The 19,975-nt window shown below is 42.3% G+C and overlaps 1 protein-coding gene across 3 annotated transcripts in view; it reads left to right on the top strand.

Moving 5' to 3' along the window:
- The window catches only part of ABHD3 (abhydrolase domain containing 3), a 47,538-nt gene extending 30,063 nt beyond the window's left edge, over nt 1-17,475 (top strand). Inside the window, exons 5-9 of one of the 3 annotated variants that reach the window (XM_025365640.1) lie at nt 1,474-1,586; nt 6,516-6,689; nt 9,049-9,097; nt 9,176-9,341; nt 16,619-17,475. In XM_025365640.1, coding sequence (XP_025221425.1) covers nt 1,474-1,586; nt 6,516-6,689; nt 9,049-9,097; nt 9,176-9,341; nt 16,619-16,791 — 675 coding nt within the window. In that variant the 3' untranslated portion in view covers nt 16,792-17,475. Of the gene's footprint in view, nt 1-995; nt 2,027-6,515; nt 6,690-9,048; nt 9,098-9,175; nt 9,342-16,618 lie in introns of those variants that run through there. The other 2 variants (XM_025365642.1, XM_025365641.1) reach the window with 2 other exon arrangements.
- The last annotated feature ends 2,500 nt before the right edge of the window (nt 17,476-19,975 follow it).

The following is a 19,975-nucleotide window of genomic DNA, read 5'->3' as shown; positions in this document are numbered from 1 at the left end:
AAGTGCTGGGATTACAGGCTTGAGCCACCGCGCCTGGCCCCACATATACTTAATTCTGACACACACACACTCACATGTATTCTACAGAGAGGATTGCCCCCTCCTCCCAGATCTCAAGTAAAGTATCCATGATGCTTTTCTGCTCCTCTGCTACAGAGCCCTTATTGATAACGTTCACATGAAAACCATTTGTTTAAATGCATTATATATTGCAGCATGATCAACTTTACATATTTTAACATTTTAAGTGTCTACTGCAGTAGTACAGCTGAGGCTATCTGTATATACATACTATTAGAAAAGAAAATATTTGGCCGGGCACAGTGGCTCACGCCTGTAATCTCAGCACTGTGGGAGACTGGGGTGGGCAGATCATTTGAGGTCAAGAGTTCCAGACCAGCCTGGCCAACATGGTGAAACCCTGTCTCTACGAAAAATACAAAAACAATAGGCCGGGCATGGTGGCTCACACCTGTAATCCCAGCACTTTGGAAGGCTGAGGTGGGCAGATCACTTGAGGTCAGAGGTTCAAGATCAGCCTGGTCCACATGGTGAAATCCCATCTCTACCAAAAATGCAAAAATTAGCTGGGCATGGTGGTGGGTGTCTGTAACCCCAACTACTCAGGGGACTGAGGCAGGAGAATCACTGGAACCTAGGAGGCAGAGGTTACAGTGAGCTAAGATCACACCACTGCACTCCAGCCTGGGCAACAGAGCGAAACTCCATCTCAAAAATAAATATTTTTAAAGTTACTTTGGGCCAGGCACAGGCTCATGCTATAATCTGAACACTTTGGGAGGCCAAAGCAGGTGAATCGCTGGAACCCAGGAGTACAAGACCAGCCTGGACAACATAGCAAGACCCCCTGTCTCTACAAAACATTTTTAAAAAATTATCTGTTTGTGGTGGCCTGTACCTGTGGTTCCAGCTACTTGGGAGTTTGAGGTCAGAGGATTGCTTGAGCCTGGGAGGCCAAGCCTGCAATGAGCTGTGATCATGGTACTGCAATCTAGCCTGAGTGACAGTGCAAGACCCTGTCTTACCAAAAAAAAAAACAACAACAACAACAACAACAAAAAACAATTATTTTTGGCTTTGGGGTTACAGGTTGTTCTTTGTTTAATAGAAGCATAATTCCCTGGTTTTTTTCCTAAACTGCTCTGGTTAAGTTAGAGACACATTTGCGTATGGTAGTAAAATTTAAGGTATTTGTATTGGTCTTGCCCCATCTGCATCAAGCCTTCCTTGCATGTTCATGGTCTTTTTGTTAGTGCCAACTCTAACTGTGCTGACTTTAAATGGCATATATGTGCACTGCAAGACAGGAAAATGATAAATTATTAATACTACAGTACGTGCAAAGGTTATTTTCTCATATGTATGACTTCTTGCTCCTGTTTACATTTCTGCATTTTACAAATCATTAACCTCACATTCTAATTTTTGTGCTTTACTTGTCACTACTTCCAGACGCCAAGGACTTACTGTTGTGCTAACACTGAAGACTTGGAGACAGTTATTCACCATGTACACAGCCTGTACCCTTCTGCTCCTTTCCTGGCAGCAGGGGTTTCAATGGGAGGGTAAGGTTTTCCCTTTCTAAAATAATCTCTGAGAGGGAAGCTATTTTATTGGCTGTCTCTTTGAGAGGACTATAAGCTAGCTATATGGACACTTTTTAAATACGTGTCTGATTATGTTTATCGTATTTTATTTATTAAATGCGGTTGAATGAATGAAGAAAGGAAAGAATTAATTCAGGTGAATTTTAATATTTTTCTTAACTACGGGTCTCTGTGACTGCGGATTTTGTGAGCCTGAAGGCTTGTCCGAAGCCCATGAAGTCGATTGCATCACTCACCGGCTGCCGTGTTGACCTTCTGATTCCTGACGCACTCCCAGCCATCCCTGGAGCTGCGTTTTGAAGCTGAACTTGTAGCATGACTTTCATCACTCCAGTTACAGAAATAATCACTTATTGCTCTCTCCAGCTGCAGTGGCCTTCAAAATTATTTTTCCCCAGGTGGTATTTTGTTTTGTTTTGTTTTGTTGCTGGGCAAATGGACCTACTGTGGAGTGCGCTCCTAGAAACTGAAGTTTTGTTAACCCCCTACTCCAGCTGCTATTTTAAGCATATGGATATTGTCATTTGTGCTGCTTGCCATTACTTTGGGGCTTATTTGGAACTTTTCTATTTAGGCTTATTTCTACTAATTGTTTTTGGGGTTTTTTGTGGTGGTTCTACTGATGGTGAGCTTAAGGAAATCCAAAATTTTTATTGTCTGAAATTTTACTATGCTTTTCGATTCCCGAAGCCATTGTCCAAAACTAGTTTTTTAAATCAGCAAATACTTAAGATAGAAAATATTTTTTTCATAATTTTATAATTGGTTTATCGGTCATTTCAGTTTTTAGAACATCTTAGGAGTTTATTCACTTGAAAATGAACAGCATTTTTCTATAGCCAGTGGCTGTGAAAAAGAAAAAAAATTAATTTTTTTAAAAAGAAAACAGCATTTATAAATGATAGACTCTAAAAAACAGGCCTTTAACCACGGCTTTTTAGATTCTGATAAACTTAAAACTAACAAGAAAAGAATACATTTCTTACATTAGCATGGAAGGTCTGACTTGACCTACTAAAGGAAGAACTCTCAGTCAATGGAGAAAACCCAAGCAGAATCTCTGAATTGTGCTTAATGGACAGACTTTAGCTTCTCTTTCCTTTCCCCCATAATGTGAACCTTAAAGGACAGGGTGAGAGCTGAACTTTTCCCTTAATCATATAAATGCTTGGCTTTTTTAAAGGCCAGAACTTAAATAAACAGGTCCAGATTCTCTATTCAGACACTCGTGGGAAATGTCTGTTGATGCCGCATTGAAGCCTCAGTGCCTGAAGGCAGAACTTGACCATTAGCCTTTACAGCTGGTTGAATATTAATGTCTTGTGAATTGTTAGACGGAAGCACCCCTTCTAGTTGCCTAGCACTGTGACACGATCCCAAGTGGGCTTACCACTTAGGGATGTGTTTTATATCTTGACACATTTTTTCTTATGGAGATACAACACACAAAAACAGTCCGTGGACGATCCTTATGCCTGGTGCCCCATGGACTGGGGTACTCCCTGTGATAGAGTCCGTGATGCCCCTGGGGCCAAATGCCAGCAACTCATGGATCATCTCGTTTCATCAGTGTCACCCCTCCTTTCCCTCTCAAGTCTGATTATTGTGAGCCAAATCCCAGACATCACTTATAAATAGTTGATATCTCTAAAAGGTGGGCCAGGCATGGTGGCTTACACCTGTAGTCCCAACTCTTTGAGAGACTGAGGCAGGCAGACCACCTAAGGTCAGGAGTTCAAAACCAGCCTGGTCAACACGATGAAACCCTGTCTCTACTAAAAATACAAAAAATTACCAGGGCGTGGTGATGCATGCCTATAATCCCAGCTACTTGGGAGACTGAGGCAGGAGAATCGCTTGAACCCAGGAGGTGGAGGTTGCAGAGGGCTGAGATCACACCACTGCACTCCAGCCTGGGCGACAGAGCGAGACTCCGTCTCTCACACACAAAAACACACACAAAAAAAGGCCAGGCGCAGTGGCTCACACCTATAATCCCAGCACTTTGGGAGGCCAAGGCAGGTGGATCACCTGAGTTTGGGAGTTCGAGACCAGCCTGACCAATGTGGAGAAACCCCGTCTCTACTAAAAATACAAAATTAGCCTGGCATGGTGGTGCTTGCCTGTAATCCCAGCTACTCGGGAGGCTGAAGCAGGAGAATCTCTTGAACCTGGGAGGCAGAGGTTGCAGTGAGCCGACATTGTGCTATTGCACTCTAGCCTGGGCAATGAGGGCAAAACTCCATCTCAAAAAAAAAAAAAAACCAGTGGAGTTTACCTTTGTTGTTGTTGTTGAGACGGAGTCTCCCACTGTCACCTGGGCTGGAATGCAGTGGTGCGGTCTTAGCTCACTGCAACCTCTGCCTCCTGGATTCAAGTGATTCTCCTGCTTCAGCCTCACGAGTAGCTGGGATTACAGGTGCCCACCACCATGCCCAGCTAATATTTGTATTTTTAGTAGAGAGGGGGTTTCACTATGTTGGCCAGGCTGGTCTCAAACTCCCGACCTCATGATCTGCCTGCCTCAGCCTCCCAAAGTGCTGGGTTTACAGGCATGAGCCACTGTGCCCGGCTGGAGTTTATCTTAAAAAACAAGCAACAACAACAAAAAAACCATATTACTATTATTACACCTGAACAAAATTAACACTAATTTCAAACTATCATCCAGTATTCAGTAAGTGTTCACATATCCCAAATAGTCTGTTGCCTTGTTTGGTTTTAGTTTAGTTAGGAGCCAGAAAAAGTCTATACATTGAGATTGGTATGCCTTTTTTTTTTTTTTTTTTTTTTGAGACGGAGTCTCGCTCTGTTCCCCTGGCTGGAGTGCAGTGGCGCGATCTCGGCTCACTGCAAGCTCCGCCTCCCGGGTTCCTGCCATTCTCCTGCCTCAGCCTCCCAAGTAGCTGGGACTACAGGCGCCCGCCACTGCGCCCGGCTAATTTTTTTGTATTTTTAATAGAGACGGGGTTTCACCGTGGTCTCGAACTCCTGACCTTGTGACCCGCCCGCCTTGGCCTCCCAAAGTGCTGGGATTACAGGCGTGAGTCACCGCGCCTGGCTGGTATGCCTTTTAAGTCTCTTAATCCAGGGGTTATTTCTCTCTCTCTCTCTCTCTCTCTTTTTAGCTTGTTTTTTTCTTTTGGTGAGAAATAGGGTCCTTTTCGTATAGAAGTAAAACAGTCTTTTTGGGGATAACATCTTGGCATCATTTTGTTTCTGAGTAATAACCAAGATATATCCCACCTGCTTGGTCATATCTACTTCTGAATCTTCCTAGTCATGAGTTTCCCTTCAAGCCCTTCGAATTTGTGCATTTTACCAGCCTCCCAACAATATCTAACCTCCCATCAAAGAGTAGGGCCACCAAAACTAGGACTCTAGAATGAACCCTTTGCAGAAGAGTAAGCATTGTCCTATATATGGTTTGGTGAACCACAATACTGTGTACATTTAGTTCAGTTGTTGTGAAGGATCATTTTCAAAAGCTAAATGTCCACTTTCCATCTAAAACTTCATCACATTCACCCCTGCAAGTCATTTGGACTGGAAAAAAGAATGAGGGAGAATTTTAACCCATTTCTCCTATTTCAAAACCTGGACAATTGAAGAAATCAAGTACAAAAAAATATAATGAGAAACAATTAGGATATCATCCTGTTACTTGGCAGCGTTAAACTTTAGATTTTCAACATTGTTTATGTAGATTAGACATGATTATGGTCTCTCTTACCAAAATAGAATTAGCCTAGAATCAAGAAAATTAATAGAACAAAAAGAAAAGAAGAAAATATGTGTTAGGAAATAAGGACAAATAACAGGAATAGAAAGAGAAAACAAGTTACTTACAGCTCAGAAAGTCTAGACTAGAGAGCGATTTAGAAACTTGCCACAGGGTGCAAGGATCCTTGGCAGCTAGGGTAGCGATCCAGACCAGTTAACTCACAATCTCTCAGGGTGAGACCCAGACATCAGTAGTCATTTACAAACTCCCCAGGAGCTAGATAGAGACCAGCCTGAGCAAGATAGTGAGACCTCATCTCTATTTAAAAAAAAAAAAAAAAAAGTTCTTTTTTTTTTTTCATTAGCTGGGCATGATGGCAGACTCATATAGTCCCAGATACTGGGGAGGGTAAGGTGAGAGGATCACTTAGCCTAGGAGATCAAGGCTGCCCTAAGGTGTGATTATGTCACTGCACTCCAGCCTGGGCTACAGAGCCTATCTCAAAAAAAAAAAAAAGGAGAGAGAGAAAGAAAGAAAAACAGGGCCAGGTGCAAAGGCTGTAATCTTAGCACTTTGGGAGGCCGAGGTGTGCAGATCACTTGAGGTCAGGAGTTCAAAACCAGCCTGGTCAACACGATGAAACCCTGTCTCTACTAAAAATACAAAAAATTAACAAGGCGTGGTGATGCATGCCTGTAATCCCAGCTACTCGGGAGGCTGAGGCAGGAGAATCGCTTGAACCCAGGAGGTGGAGGTTGCAGAGGGCTGAGATCACACCACTGCACTCCAGCCTGGGCGACAGAGCAAGACTGTCTCAGAAAAGCACACACATACACAAAAAAAATACTCTGGGTGATTCCAGCATGCAGTCACATTTGAAAACCTCTCTTAGGGTGGATTTCTCTTATGTTTGACTTCATAGGATCCATATATAAGGAATAACTATGATTTGTCCCATTCACCACATAGTTGACTGCAAGACAAATAAATATATGAATATAAGGAAAGAATGAAGATGTTTGCATGCTTTTCCATGGTAGAGGACTTAAACACTAGTTTATATTTTTCTTCTCCATAGTTAACATAAAGTCTATAGTTAGAAATGGATGTCCTGTGTGATATAACAAATTAATCACTGAGTTTCCTGTTTCTCCCCATTTTAGAATGCTGCTTCTAAATTACCTGGGCAAAATTGGGTCTAAAACTCCTTTGATGGCAGCTGCAACTTTTTCCGTTGGTTGGAACACCTTCGCTTGCTCAGAGTCATTGGAGAAACCACTGAACTGGCTGCTTTTTAATTACTATTTGACAACCTGCCTTCAGTCTTCAGTTAATAAGTGAGTCATCTTTAAAATCTGTTATCTCGCCAGGCGCGGTGGCTCATGCCTATAATCCCAGCACTTTGGGAGGCCGAGGCGGGCGGATCACCTGAGGTCGGGAGTTCGAGACCAGCCTGACCAACGTGGAGAAACCCCGTCTCTACTAAAAATACAAAATTAGCCGGGCGTGGTGGCGCATGCCTGTAATCTCAGCTACTAGGAAGGCTGAGGTAGGAGAATCGCTTGAACCTGGGAGGTGGAGGTTGCGGTGAGCCAAGATTGCACCACTGCACTCCAGCCTGGGCAACAAGATCGAAACTCTATCTCAAAAAAAAAAATCTGTTGTCTCCAGGGCTGGGCCCGGTGGCTCACACCTGTAATCCCAGCACTTTGGGAGGCCGAGGCGGAGGGATCACAAGGTCAGGAGATCAAGACCATCCTGGCCAACATGGTGAAACCCCATCTCTACTAAAAATACAAAAAAATTAGCCAGGCATGGTGGTGCACGTCTGCAGTCCCAGCTATTCAGGAGGTTGAGGCAGGAGAATCTCTTGAACCCAGGAGGCGGAGGTTGCAGTGAGCCGAGATCATGCCACTGCACTCCAATCTGGGTGACAGAGCAAGACTCTGTCTCAAAAAAAAAAAAAAAAAAAAAAAATCCTGTTGTCTCCAAATGTTTTGATTACGTGCCCCAACAATAAAAAAGTTTAAAGCATAATACTACCAATATATGTATATGTATTTATACACTGAATAAATTTACTACTGTACCAAAATATTATCTTTGTTGTAAATGCATATAAATAAAAAATGTAAGTATAAGTTAAAATTTAAGCATAAGTTAAAAATATAGCTAAAAGTTGTAATGTTTCCTTTGTGAACCCCAGTGGATTATCTTATACAAGCCCTAAAGTATGTGTCCCATTTTTAGTGAAGACACACTATTGAAGGTTACTATTCTAATCACCATTTTAAATTATTCTAAAAGACTAAAAATGTTAGTATGGAATGTGTTAAGTGTGTGATGGGCTGTTTCCCTGGATTTCTACTTGTTGCTAATCTTAATAATACCTAAGTCTTTTCTGCATAATAAGTAATGTATTAAGTACTTTCATTGTACTTTCATTGCTGAATAATACGGCTGCTTAAGGGTATGCTTATGAGCATAGTATGTTTTAGAGACAGGAGAATGCAGTTCACTTAGATAATCTCAGCCCTCACAGTTCTTATACTACCAAAATACTGTCTTTGCATTAGTTTTCTCTGGAATTGTTTGTGTATTTTCTTTTTTCTTTCTTTCTTTTTTTTTTTTTTTTTAAGACAGGGTCTCTCTCTGTCGCCCACCCTGGAGTGCAGTGGTGTGATCATGGCTCACTGCAGCCTGAACCTCCTAGGCTCAAGTGAGCCTCCCATTCAGCCTCTCAAGTAGCTGGGAGTACAGGCACATACCACCACACCTGGCTAATTATTTTATGTTTTGTAGAGACGGGGTTTTGCCATGTTGCCCAGGCTGATCTCGAACTCCTGAACTCAGGCAATCCATCCACTGCAGCCTCCCAAAGTGCTAGGACTACAGACCTGAGCCCCACGCCCAGCAGAGATGTTTCTGTTTGCTTATTTCTTTATTTAATTTTTTAAAATTTTTAATTTCTGTGAGTACATAGTAGGTGTATATATTTATGGGGTACTTGAGATTTTTTGATACAGGCATGCAATGCACATAATCTTTTTTTTTTATGAGCTGTTACACATACTTTTAAGTGAATTAATAAATATAAACTTGAAAAGTACTGTTGATTTGCACATGACTTACTGAAAACCATAGTTATCCTGGAAGTTGACATCCAACACTGGATTAGATTTTACCAGGCCAGGCAAGGTGGCTCATGCCTATAATCCCAGCACTTTGGGAGGCCGCAGAGGGTGGATCCCTTGAGTCCAAGAGTTGGAGACCAGCCTGGGTAACATGGCGAAACCCTCTCTCTACAAAAAATACAAAAAAAAAACCCAAAACACAAAATTGGTGGGGTGTGGTGGCACACACCTGTAGTCCCAGCTACTTTGGGGCTGCAGTGGGAGAATCACTAAAGCCCAGAGATGGAAGGTGCAGTGAGCCGTGATCATGCCACTACACTCCAGCCTGGGTGACAAAGCAAGACCCTGTCTCAAAAAAGAAAAAAAAAAAAAAGTACTTGAAGAAAATATCTTCAGCACAAACATTATTATACTAATCTTGCCATACCTGATTAAGCAAATATTTATTGAGTGCCAACTTTGTGCCCTGTGCTAGGCTGTTTAATAGTTTGTTTTTAAGTCTTTTTAGTATGATGGAGTTGGAATGACCTTGATTTTTACTTCTGAAATTCTTTCGTTCCAGGCACCGACATATGTTTGTAAAACAAGTTGATATGGATCATGTCATGAAGGTAGGAGAGAAACTTTATGTAATACTTTTATTTCTTCTTTTGGGGCAAGACTAGATATAATTTGTTTTTGTGTTTCAGGCTAAATCCATCAGAGAGTTTGATAAGCGATTCACTTCAGTCATGTTTGGATACCGAACAATTGATGATTATTATACTGATGCCAGTCCAAGTCGTAGACTGACGTCAGTAGGAATTCCAGTATTGTGTCTAAATTCTGTGGATGATGTTTTCTCACCCAGTCATGGTAAAATTAACATATTTCTATATATTTTGACATGAATTAACTTTTAATATATTGTTCTTTTTAAGAAAATATAGTAGTAAGAAAATGTGTCATTTCCGTTACTTAAAAAACTAGATACTCGGCCGGGCGCGGTGGCTCAAGCCTGTAATCCCAGCACTTTGGGAGGCCGAGACGGGCGGATCACGAGGTCAGGAGATCGAGACCATCCTGGCTGACACGGTGAAACCCCGTCTCTACTAAAAAATACAAAAAAACTAGCCGGGCGAGGTGGCGGGCGCCTGTAGTCCCAGCTACTCGGGAGGCTGAGGCAGGAGAATGGCATGAACCCTGGAGGCGGAGCTTGCAGTGAGCCAAGATCACGCCACTGCACTCCAGCCTGGGCAGCAGAACGAGACTCTGTCTCAAAAAAAAAAAAAAAAAAAAAAACTAGATACTCATAACATAGTATCTAAATGTCTCAGATCACTTAAATATTTTCACAGACCCTTATCTAGTCCGTTGTGAGAAGCTCAGAACAAATTATGACTCACTGTTTTGCTCGTTCTCATTTTTATAACCTTTCCTTCTTATCAAATACGCTGTTCTTTGGACAGATTATGTTACAGTCTTTTTGCCTCAAGAGAATATTGTCATCACTTGCATCTTCTTCCTGAGGTTCCTATACAGAAAAATTTGAAGTTTTTCTTCCCTTTTAAGCTGGAAAAGAACTTGAGACTTTATAAACACAGTGGCTTTGATTATCTCAATTAGTGAAGCATATTTGGACTAGAAGGTCATATTTGAAGAGAAACATTCTTTCCTTTTCCCTGGAATACTGTATAAAAGAAAATTAATTAGCTGGGCATGGTGGTGTGTGCCTGTAGTCCCACATACTTGGGAGGCTGAGGTGGGAGAATCACTTGAGCCCAGAAGTTTGAGGCTGCAATGAGCTATGATCATGCCACTGCACTCCAGCCTGAACAACAGAGTGAGACCCTGTCTCTTAAAAAAAGAAAATTATTCAAAAATAAACTTTCCTGCTTTCTTTCTCACTCTGTCGCCCAGGCTGGAATACAAAGGCATGATCTCGGCTCACTGCAACCTCCACCTCCTGGGTTCAAGCAATTCTCCCTCCTCAGCCTCGCAAGTAGCTGGGATTACAGGAACCCGCCATCATGCCTCGCTAATTTTGTATTTTCGTAGAGACAGGGTTTCACCGTGTTGGTCATGCTGGTCTTGAACTCTTGACCTCAGGTGATTCGCCTGCCTGGTTCTCCCAAAGTGCTGGGATTACAGGCGTGAGCCACCACACCCAGCCTAAACTTTACTGCTTTCTTTTTTTTTCTTTTTTGAGATGGGGTCTCGCTCTATCACCCAGGCTGGAGTGCAGTGGCAAAATCTCTGCTTACTACAACCTCTGCCTCTCGGGTTCAAGCAATTCTCCTGCCTCAGCCTCCCAAGTAGCTGGGATTACAGGTGCCCGCCACCATGCCTGGCTAATTTTTGTATTTTTAATAGAGATGAGGTTTCACTATGTTGGCCAGGCTGGTCTTGAACTCCTGACCTCAGGCGATCCACCCACCTCGGCCTCCCAGAGTGCTGGGATTACAGGCATGAGCCACCATGCCTGGCCAACTTTCCTGCTTGCTTATGCCAAGAAATATGAAATTTGATGACAAAGATAGGGAGCAGCCTGGCCCATACGGTGAAACCCCGTCTCTACTAAAAATACAAAAAGTAGCTGGGCATGGAGGCACGTGCCTGTAATCCCAGCTGCTTGGGAGGCTGAGGCAGGAGAATCGGAGAATTGCTTGAATCAGGAGGTGGAGGTTGCAGTGAGCTGAGATCGTGCCACTGCACTCCAGCCTGGGCGACAGAGCAAGACTCCATCTCGAAAAAAAAAACAAAAATTTTTTTCTCTCTTTCCTTTCAATACATTAAAACCATTTTCCCCAAATACTTCATTTAAAAAATGATTCTAACTATAAACATAACACATATGTTGTGAAATTTTCAGAAAATCCCCAATGTGTGTATATATATGTATATATTTTTTAATTACCTATTATTTCTCTAGAAGATCCTATTTTATTGTGTGATTTATGATTAATGACAAATAATCTTAGAAGCTGAAACTTACGGCCTTGACCACAATTTAGAAAATGAAACTGTGAACTTTAATATCAGTTGACTTACATGGTGATTGTTTTAGCATATTTTCATTGGATTAAGGAAGTCTGGTATGTCTCTACCCGTTTTTATATTTCACTGACCTTTTTACCAACAAAAAATTCCCAACATTTTAACCTTACCCACTTGGGTGAAGTTTGAACTCATTATTTTCTATTCTTTCCCAAGCCTTTAAAATAGTCTTGCCACATTGAAATAGTGGACAATTGTCTGCAGTCTGAGAGAACAGGCAGCTAGCATCTTTCACATGACTCAAATGTGGCCCAGCCTTTTGTTCTTCTGATATGACTGTAATTCTCAGCGTTAGAAATTTCTGAATGTATCCAGAATGTGAAGTTTAGGCTCTTGATAATTCCTTTAGAGGCAAATGAAACACTCTAAATGTTTGGTGAAAAAGGAAAAGCAAAAATAGTATCAGCCATTCCCCCTTAAGTTCCCACACCTGATCCCAAGATCGATGTTCACTTTTTTCCTTGGGACGGATGTGGCTAGCTAAGGACATGAAGTCAGGACCACTTTTTGATAAGAATTTAGCTTTTTGAGCCTTGCTTTAGGGCTATCGGTTTATTCTTTCGAGTCTTGCGAAGGGTCAAATGTAGAGCATTGTCTAAACAGTCAGTTTGTAGAAGACCCCAGTTGTCTTACACTGAATTTTAGCTTCCTTTTTCTTCTTACAAGGGGGTAGGGTAGAGAAGCTGTTACCTTTAATTAGCTCATTTGCCCCTAAAACTCAGCCCAAGTTGTGAAGTTGTAATTATTGCATCAATCACATTTTATATATATATAGTTTTGGACACAGGATCTCGCTCTGTCGCCGAGACCAGGGTCCAGTGACACTACCATAGTTTACTGCAGCCAGGCCGAGCGAAGTGGCTCACGCCTGTAATCCCAGCAGTTTGGGAGGCCGAGGTGGGTGGATCACCTGAGGTCAGGAGTTCAAGACCAGCCCGAGCAACATGCTGAAACCCCATCTCTAGTTAAAAAAAAAAAAAAAAATACACAATTAACCGGGCATGGTGGCACGCACCTGTAATCCCAGCTACTTGGGAGGCTGAGGCAGGAGAACTGCTTGAACTCGGGAGATGGTGGTTGCAATAAGCCAGCCGAGATCGCACCATTGCGCCTGGGCAACAACAGTGAAATTCCATCTAAAAAAAAAAAAAGTTTAACTACAGCCTTAAACTCCTGGGCTCAAGCTGTCCTCCCACCTCAGCGTCAGCTAGGACTATAGGCGCATGCCACCACACCAGGCTTTTCTTTTTTTTTTTTTTTTTTTTTTTAACATTTTTTTTTGTAAAGACATGGTCAGTCTTGCTATGCTGCCCAGGCTAGTCTCAAACTCCTAGCCCCAAAGATCCTCCCAAAGTGCTGAGAATACAAGGGTGAGCCACCACACTGGCCTCAACCATGTTATCATAATTAGGGAGATAAGATTTGGCAGTATCTGAAATCAAAACACTTCTCATGACAGGTTTTGATCCATTAGAGACCTTATATCATAACATTTTCACTGACCTCTAAGCATGGGAGGAAAAAAAAAAACTTTAGTTCATATCTTTTAAAGTTTATACTCAGGCCAGATGGGTGGCGCACGCCTGTAATCCCAGCACTTTGAAAGGCTGAGGCAGGCAAATCACTTGAGGTCAGGAGTTCGAGACCAGCCTGGCCAACATGGTGAAACCCCGTCTCTATTAAAAATACAAAAATTAGCTGGGCATGCTGGTCGGCACCTGTAATCCCAGTTACTCGGGAGACTGAGGCAGGAGAATCGCTTGAACCCAGGTGGCAGAGGTTTCAGTGAGCTGAGATTGCACCACTGTACTCCAGCCTGGGCCACAGAGCAAGACTGTGTCTCAAAAAAAAATACAAAATAAAAAAGATAAAAATAAAGTTTAGCCAGGCACGGTGGCTCATGCCTGTAATCACAGCACTTTGGGAGGCCGAAGCAGGCGGATCACGAGGTCAGGAGATCGAGACCATCCTGGCTAACACGGTGAAATCCCGTCTCTACTAAAAATACAAAAAATTAGCCGGGCATGGTGGTACACGCCTGTAGTCCCAGCTACTGGGAGTCTGAGGCAAGAGAATGATGTGAACCCGGGAGGCGGAGCTTGCAGTGAGCCGAGATGCGCCACTGCACTAAAGCCTGGGCAAAAAAGCAAGACTCCGTCTCAAAAAAAATAAAAAATAAAGTTTATACTTACTCAAGGTAGATTTATAGAGCATATGAAAAGACTGTCGAGGCCATGCACGATGGCCCACACCTGTAATCCCAGCACTTTGGGAGGCCGAGGCAGGCAGATCATGAGGTCAGCAGTTCAAGGCCAGCCTGTCCAATATGGTGAAACCCTGTCTCTACTAAAAAATAAAAAAATTAGCCAGGTGTGGTGGCGCACGCCTGTAGTCCCAGCTACTCAGGAGGCTGAGGCAGGAGAATCGCTTGAACCAGGGAGGCGGAGGTTGCAGTGAGCCACGATTGCGCCGCTGCACTCCAGCCTGGGTGACAGAGTGACACTCTGTCTCAAAAAAAAAAAAAAAAAATAGAAAAGACTGTCTTACTGGTGAATTATATTAAATACAGCAACTATGTTTTTGTTTTTGTTTATTTGAAACAGAGTCTTGCTCTGTCACCCAGGCTGGAGTGCAATGACGCAATCGTGGCTGACTGCAACCTCCGTCTCCCTGGTTCAAGCGATTCTGCTGCCTCAGCCTCCCAAGTAGCTGAAATTACAGGTGCCTGCCACCATGCTCAGCTAATTTTTTAATATTTTTAGTACAGACAGGGTTTAACCATGTTAGCCAGGCTGGTCTCAAACTTCTGACCTCAAGTGATCCACCCCACCCATCTCAGACCCAGAGTGCTTTAAGCACAGGCATGAGCCACTGCGCCCGGGCAGCAACTAGGTTTTGTTTTGTTTTGTTTTGTTGTTGATTTGTTTTGTTTCATTTTGTTTGAGACGGAGTGTTGCTCTGTCGCCAAGGCTGGAGTGCAGTGGCGCAATCTCGGCTCACTGCAACTTCTGCCTCCCTGGTTTAAGCGATTCTCCTGCCTCAGCCTCCCGAGTTGCTGGGACTACTCACCACCATGCCTGGCTAATTTTGTTTTTGTGTTTTTAGTGGAGAAAGGGTTTCACCATGTTAGCCAGGAGGTCTCGATCTCCCAACCTCGCGATCCGCCTGCCTCCGCTTCCCAAAGTGCTGGGATTACAGGTGTGAGCCACTGCACCAGGCCACAACTATGTTTTTTAAATACTTTTCCTTTGTCTTTACCATAAATAGAAATTCAGAGAAGGAAGAAAAGGAAAAATGCACCCATGTTTCATTGCCCAAAGATAAACACTGTTACCATTCAAGAGAATTTCATTCGTTTTTGTTGTTATCCATATGTTTTTATTATATAAATTATATTTATAGTTTTGAATCCTTAATACAGCCATTAATTGGCCTGAGGAATCTAACATTATATACAGTTCATTCGTTTGTTCTTTCTTTCTCTCTCTTTTTTTTGTTTGTTTGTTCGTTTGTTTTTGAGATGGAGTCTTGCTCTGTCACCAGGCTGGAGTGCAGTGGCGCCATATCAACTCACTGCAGCCTCGGCCTCCCAAGTAGCTGGGATTACAGGCACGCACCACCATGCCTGGCTATTTTTTGTGTTTTTAGTAGAGACGGGGTTTCACCATGTTGGCTAGGCTGCTGTTGAACTCCTGACCTCATGATCCACCCGCCTTTGCCTCCCAAAGTACTGGGATTACAGGCATGAGCCACCGCGCCCAGCTTTTTGTGTTTTTTAGACGGAGTCTCACTTTGTCGCCAGGCTAGAATACAATGGCACAATCTCAGCTGACTGCAACCTCACCTCCCAGGTTCAAGCGATTCTCCTGCCTCAGCCTCCCAAGTAGCTGGGACTACAGGCACACGCCAGCATACCCATCTAATTTTTGTATTTTTGGTAGAGACAGAGTTTCATCGTGTTGGCCAGGATGGTCTCGATCTCTTGACCTCATGATGCACACACCTCAGCTTCCCAAAGTGCTGGGATTACAGGCATGAACCACCGCGCCTGGCCTCCCTCTTTCTTTTTCTTTCTCTCTCTCTCTTTCCTTTGTTTTCTTTTCTTTTCTTTCTTTCTTCCTTTTCTTCTTTTTGTCTTTCTCTTTCTTTCCTTTTCTTTTTCTTTTTTTTTTTTTTTTTTTTTTTTGAGACGGAGTCTCGCTGTGCTCCCAGGCTGGAGTGCAGTGGTGATCTTGGCTCACTGCAAGCTCCGCCTCCCGGGTTCACGCCATTCTCCCGCCTCAGCCTCCCAAGTAGCTGAGACTACAGGCACCCGCCACCACGCCCGGCTAGTTTTTTGTATTTTTAGTAGAGACGGGGTTTCACCATGTTAGCCAGGATAGTCTCGATCTCCTGACCTCGTGATCCACCCGCCTCGGCCTCCCAAAGTGCTGGGATTACAGGCTTGAGCCACCGCGCCCGGCCTCCTTTTCTTTTTCTTTGCTTTCTTCCTGTCTTCCTTTCTTTCTTCTTCCTTTCTTTTCTTTCTTTCAAGATGGAGTCTCACTATGTTGCCCAGGCTGGTCTCGAACTCCTGAGCTCAAGTGATCCTCTCACTTTGGCATCCCAGAATGCTAGGATTACAAGCATGAGCTACCATGCCAAGCCACATCATGTAAAGTTGATCAAAATAATAGCTAATGAATTTCTAACTCTCACAAAGGTGCTAAGCTTAGTTGTTTTCCCTGCTGTAATGCCTCAGTGGGAATTTTATAGCATATTATGAGGATTCACCATTCCTTGAATTGTCTTACTTTAATTTCTCAAAATAAGACTTGACGTGTACTTTTGTGTTATGATTAAATCTTGGATTGGTTCTTCCCAAAATGATTGTGCAAGTATATGACCATATATATGAACTGTTATAAGAATATAGATAGTTGATATAAATTAGACTCATTCCATTTAACTATGCTCATTACATATATTTATATAATGGTGTTTTGATTTCTGTTTATTAGACATGATAAAGATATATGCTTTTCCTAACAAAAACTTAATGATTATATTTTTCTCTCTCCTTCTTCTCTCTTATTGCCACCCTGTTTGGGCTGAAGCTATTCCAATAGAAACTGCTAAGCAAAATCCTAATGTTGCTTTGGTCCTTACTTCTTATGGAGGCCATATTGGTTTTCTGGAGGGAATCTGGCCAAGGCAATCCACTTACATGGATCGTGTCTTCAAGCAGTTTGTGCAAGCCATGGTTGAGCATGGACATGAACTCTCTTAACATGTAGTTCTTCGGGTGCATTTTGTCTGAACCACAATTGTGAAGGCAGCTCAGCTTAGTGCACAAATTTTAACTACTGTATATAAGGCAAATAAGCCAGCAGATGGGTGAAGAGGTCCAGAACGATATGCAAAAACTACTTTTTAGAGAAACAAAACAACTTTGTAGCAACAAATTAAATATAGTATTAGATTGTTACTTATGTAGATTTTATTTTTACTATGCCTTACCAAGTACATCCTTAAAGTAGTATGTACATGAAATTGCACTTAACCAAAACTATTGTGTAAAAAAAATTTTAATTCCTCAGGGTTTTAATTTAAACTAGTATTTTTTTTAGATTATTCGTTTTAGGTGATTTAATGGTACTTTAATAACTGCTGAGAAATGTTGGCTATTTGAATGTAAGTTATAAGGTGGTACATTCCAAAGGGTATTTATAGTTAATGATGATAACATGGAAACTGAAATAAAATACAATGCACTAAATCTTTTATGTATTCTAACTTTAAAAGACAAGTGCAACAATGTTAGACTGACTTCTATATGTGCTCTTTTACTCTGATAATATTAGGGCTAACTTATGTTTTATAATGATTATAATTTACATGCTTATTTTTAAAATAGTATATGTGGACGCATATATATCATTATATTAAAATAAATTCTACCATTTTAAATTGGTCTTTTGTGAGTTTTTATCTACTAAAAGGTCCCAGAAAGTAATCCCTAGAAAGTAATTTATGATAATTTTATTAATGCATTAGTAAGAAACATTAATACTGTTTTGCTTTTCTCTTTCCAGAATATCGGGTTCACACCACTTGTACCAATTAAGAATACTTTCAGCTGCAGGAAACCTAACAGTGCCGTAAGGAAAAATTGTATCTAATTAACTTGTATTATAAGAATTCTCCTGGTGGGTAGGCCAGAGCTGGTGCAGAGGCTTACCAGTGTCATCAAAGACCCAGTCTGTTTCTATTCCATCCTTATCACAGTGGCTAGTTATCTCCTAAACACAGGGTGGCTGCTGCAGTTCCAGATGACACATTTGTGTTCAAAGAAGGAAAAAGGAGGAGTGGGACCAGACACATCTGCCCTTTTAGAAAAGTGAAAGCTTTCCCGGAACACTTGCACTTACATCCATTAGCCAGACCCCTGTCACATGGCCACCCAGGTGGAGTGAGAAACTGGGAAAGCAAGTAATTTGCCAGTTACATACTTTATCAATTACAGTGAAGGCAGGCAAGGGAAAGGGGATTGGCAATGGTTATTGGGCTAGCCAGCCAATAATAATAATTTCCCCATTATTCAACATCTTTTCCCTCCTCAGTACTTCAGCCTGTTTATAAAATACATATATTTTTTCCTCGGGTATCACGTTGAGAGAACCATGTACAAAAAATACATATTAACATAAAATTATTTACTAAAAATGCCACCATTTGGAGAACTCCTGATGATGTGCTTGCAGACTCCCTCAATACTGTATCTAAGATGATAGCAATGATAATACCGGTGCTTTTTTGTCTGTACAGAATATATTCTGATTCAATCATAATCATTCATTCAGTCTGTATGGATGAGGGGGCTGATCCTGCTTTTCAGAGTTATCTTCTAGACTTTTCAGGAGAATATCATGAAGGACACTCTGGGTTTACAAATCTTAAGGACCATGGACTTCTGGTTTGCAGGGAACCAAAAGGAAAGAAGCAAGAGTCCTAAAGCCTTTACATAAACCTCTGCTTCTAGTCAGGCCAAAACCTTTGGACTTCCCAGTTATAAGAGCTAATACATTCCTTTTTTCACTTTAAGTTGATATGCTTTCACTCACAACTCAGAATCCTGCCCAGTATATTTAGGAATGAAAGGTGTGAATAAATTACGCCTAGATGAGAAAGCTCAGTTGTGAGCCTGTGGAAGGTGAGCTCTGCACCTCATATATTCTATGTCTCAAAGCATTTACATAGTGCTTTGCAAACAGCTCTCTGAAATTATGGATTTTTAGGTACATGGATGCTGGCTGGCCTGAATCATATTTTTTAACTTCTTTTTTTTTTTTTTTGAGACAGAGTCTCACTCTTGTTGCCCAGGCTGGAGTGCAATGGTGTGATCTCAGCTTGCTGCAACTTTGCCTCCCCGGTTCCAGCAGTTCTCCTGCCTCAGCCTCTGGAGTAGCTGGGATTACAGGTGCCCACCACCACACCCGACTAATTTTTGTATGTTTAGTAGAGACAGGGTTTCACCATGTTGTCCAGGTTGATCTTGAACTCCTGACCTCGTGATCCGCCTGCCTTGGCCTCCCAAAGTGCTGGGATTACAGGTGTGAGCCACTGCGCCCGACCTTAACTTCTTTATTGAGATGTAATTCACGTATAATAAAATTCACCCATTTAAAATACACAATTTGGAGCTAGTGCGATAAGCGTGCACCTGTGGTCCCTGCTACTCGCTACTCGGGAGACTGAGAAAGGAAGATCACTTGAGCCCAGGAGTTTGAGGCTGCAATGAGCTATGATCACACCTTTAAATAGCTGCTGCACTCCAGCCTGAGCAACACAGCAAGACCCCATCTCTAAAAAAAAATTAAAGTGCATAATTCAGTGGTGTTTGTTCACAGAGTTGTGCAGCCATCACCATAATCTAACTTTAGAACATTTCAGGCCGGGCGCGGTGGCTCAAGCCTGTAATCCCAGCACTTTGGGAGGCCGAGACGGGCGGATCATGAGGTCAGGAGATCGAGACCATCCTGGTTAACATGGTGAAACCCCGTCTCTACTAAAAAATACAAAAAACTAGCCGGGCAAGGTGGCGGACGCCTGTAGTCCCAGCTACTCGGGAGGCTGAGGCAGGAGAATGGCATGAACCCGGGAGGCAGAGCTTGCAGTGAGCTGAGATCCGGCCACTGCACTCCAGCCTGGGTGACAGAGCGAGACTCCGTCTCAAAAAAAAAAAAAAAGAACATTTCATCACCCTAAAAAAAAGACCCTCTACCCCTTTAGAAGTCACTAATCCCTCAGCCCTAGGCAATGCTAATCTCTATGTCTATAGATTTGCCTGTTCTGGGCTGTTTTATGTATATGGAATAAAACAGTGTATGCTCTTTTGTGACTAGCTTCTTTCACTTAGCATAATGTTTTAAAGGCTCATCCATATGTGGCATGTGCCACCAGTTGTTGACGTT

This window comes from Theropithecus gelada, chromosome 18, assembly GCF_003255815.1.
Source record: "Theropithecus gelada isolate Dixy chromosome 18, Tgel_1.0, whole genome shotgun sequence".
Taxonomy (NCBI): Eukaryota; Metazoa; Chordata; class Mammalia; order Primates; family Cercopithecidae; genus Theropithecus; species Theropithecus gelada.
The sequence above is the reverse complement of the archived record's forward strand: the minus strand, read 5'-3'. Positions and strand labels throughout refer to the sequence as shown.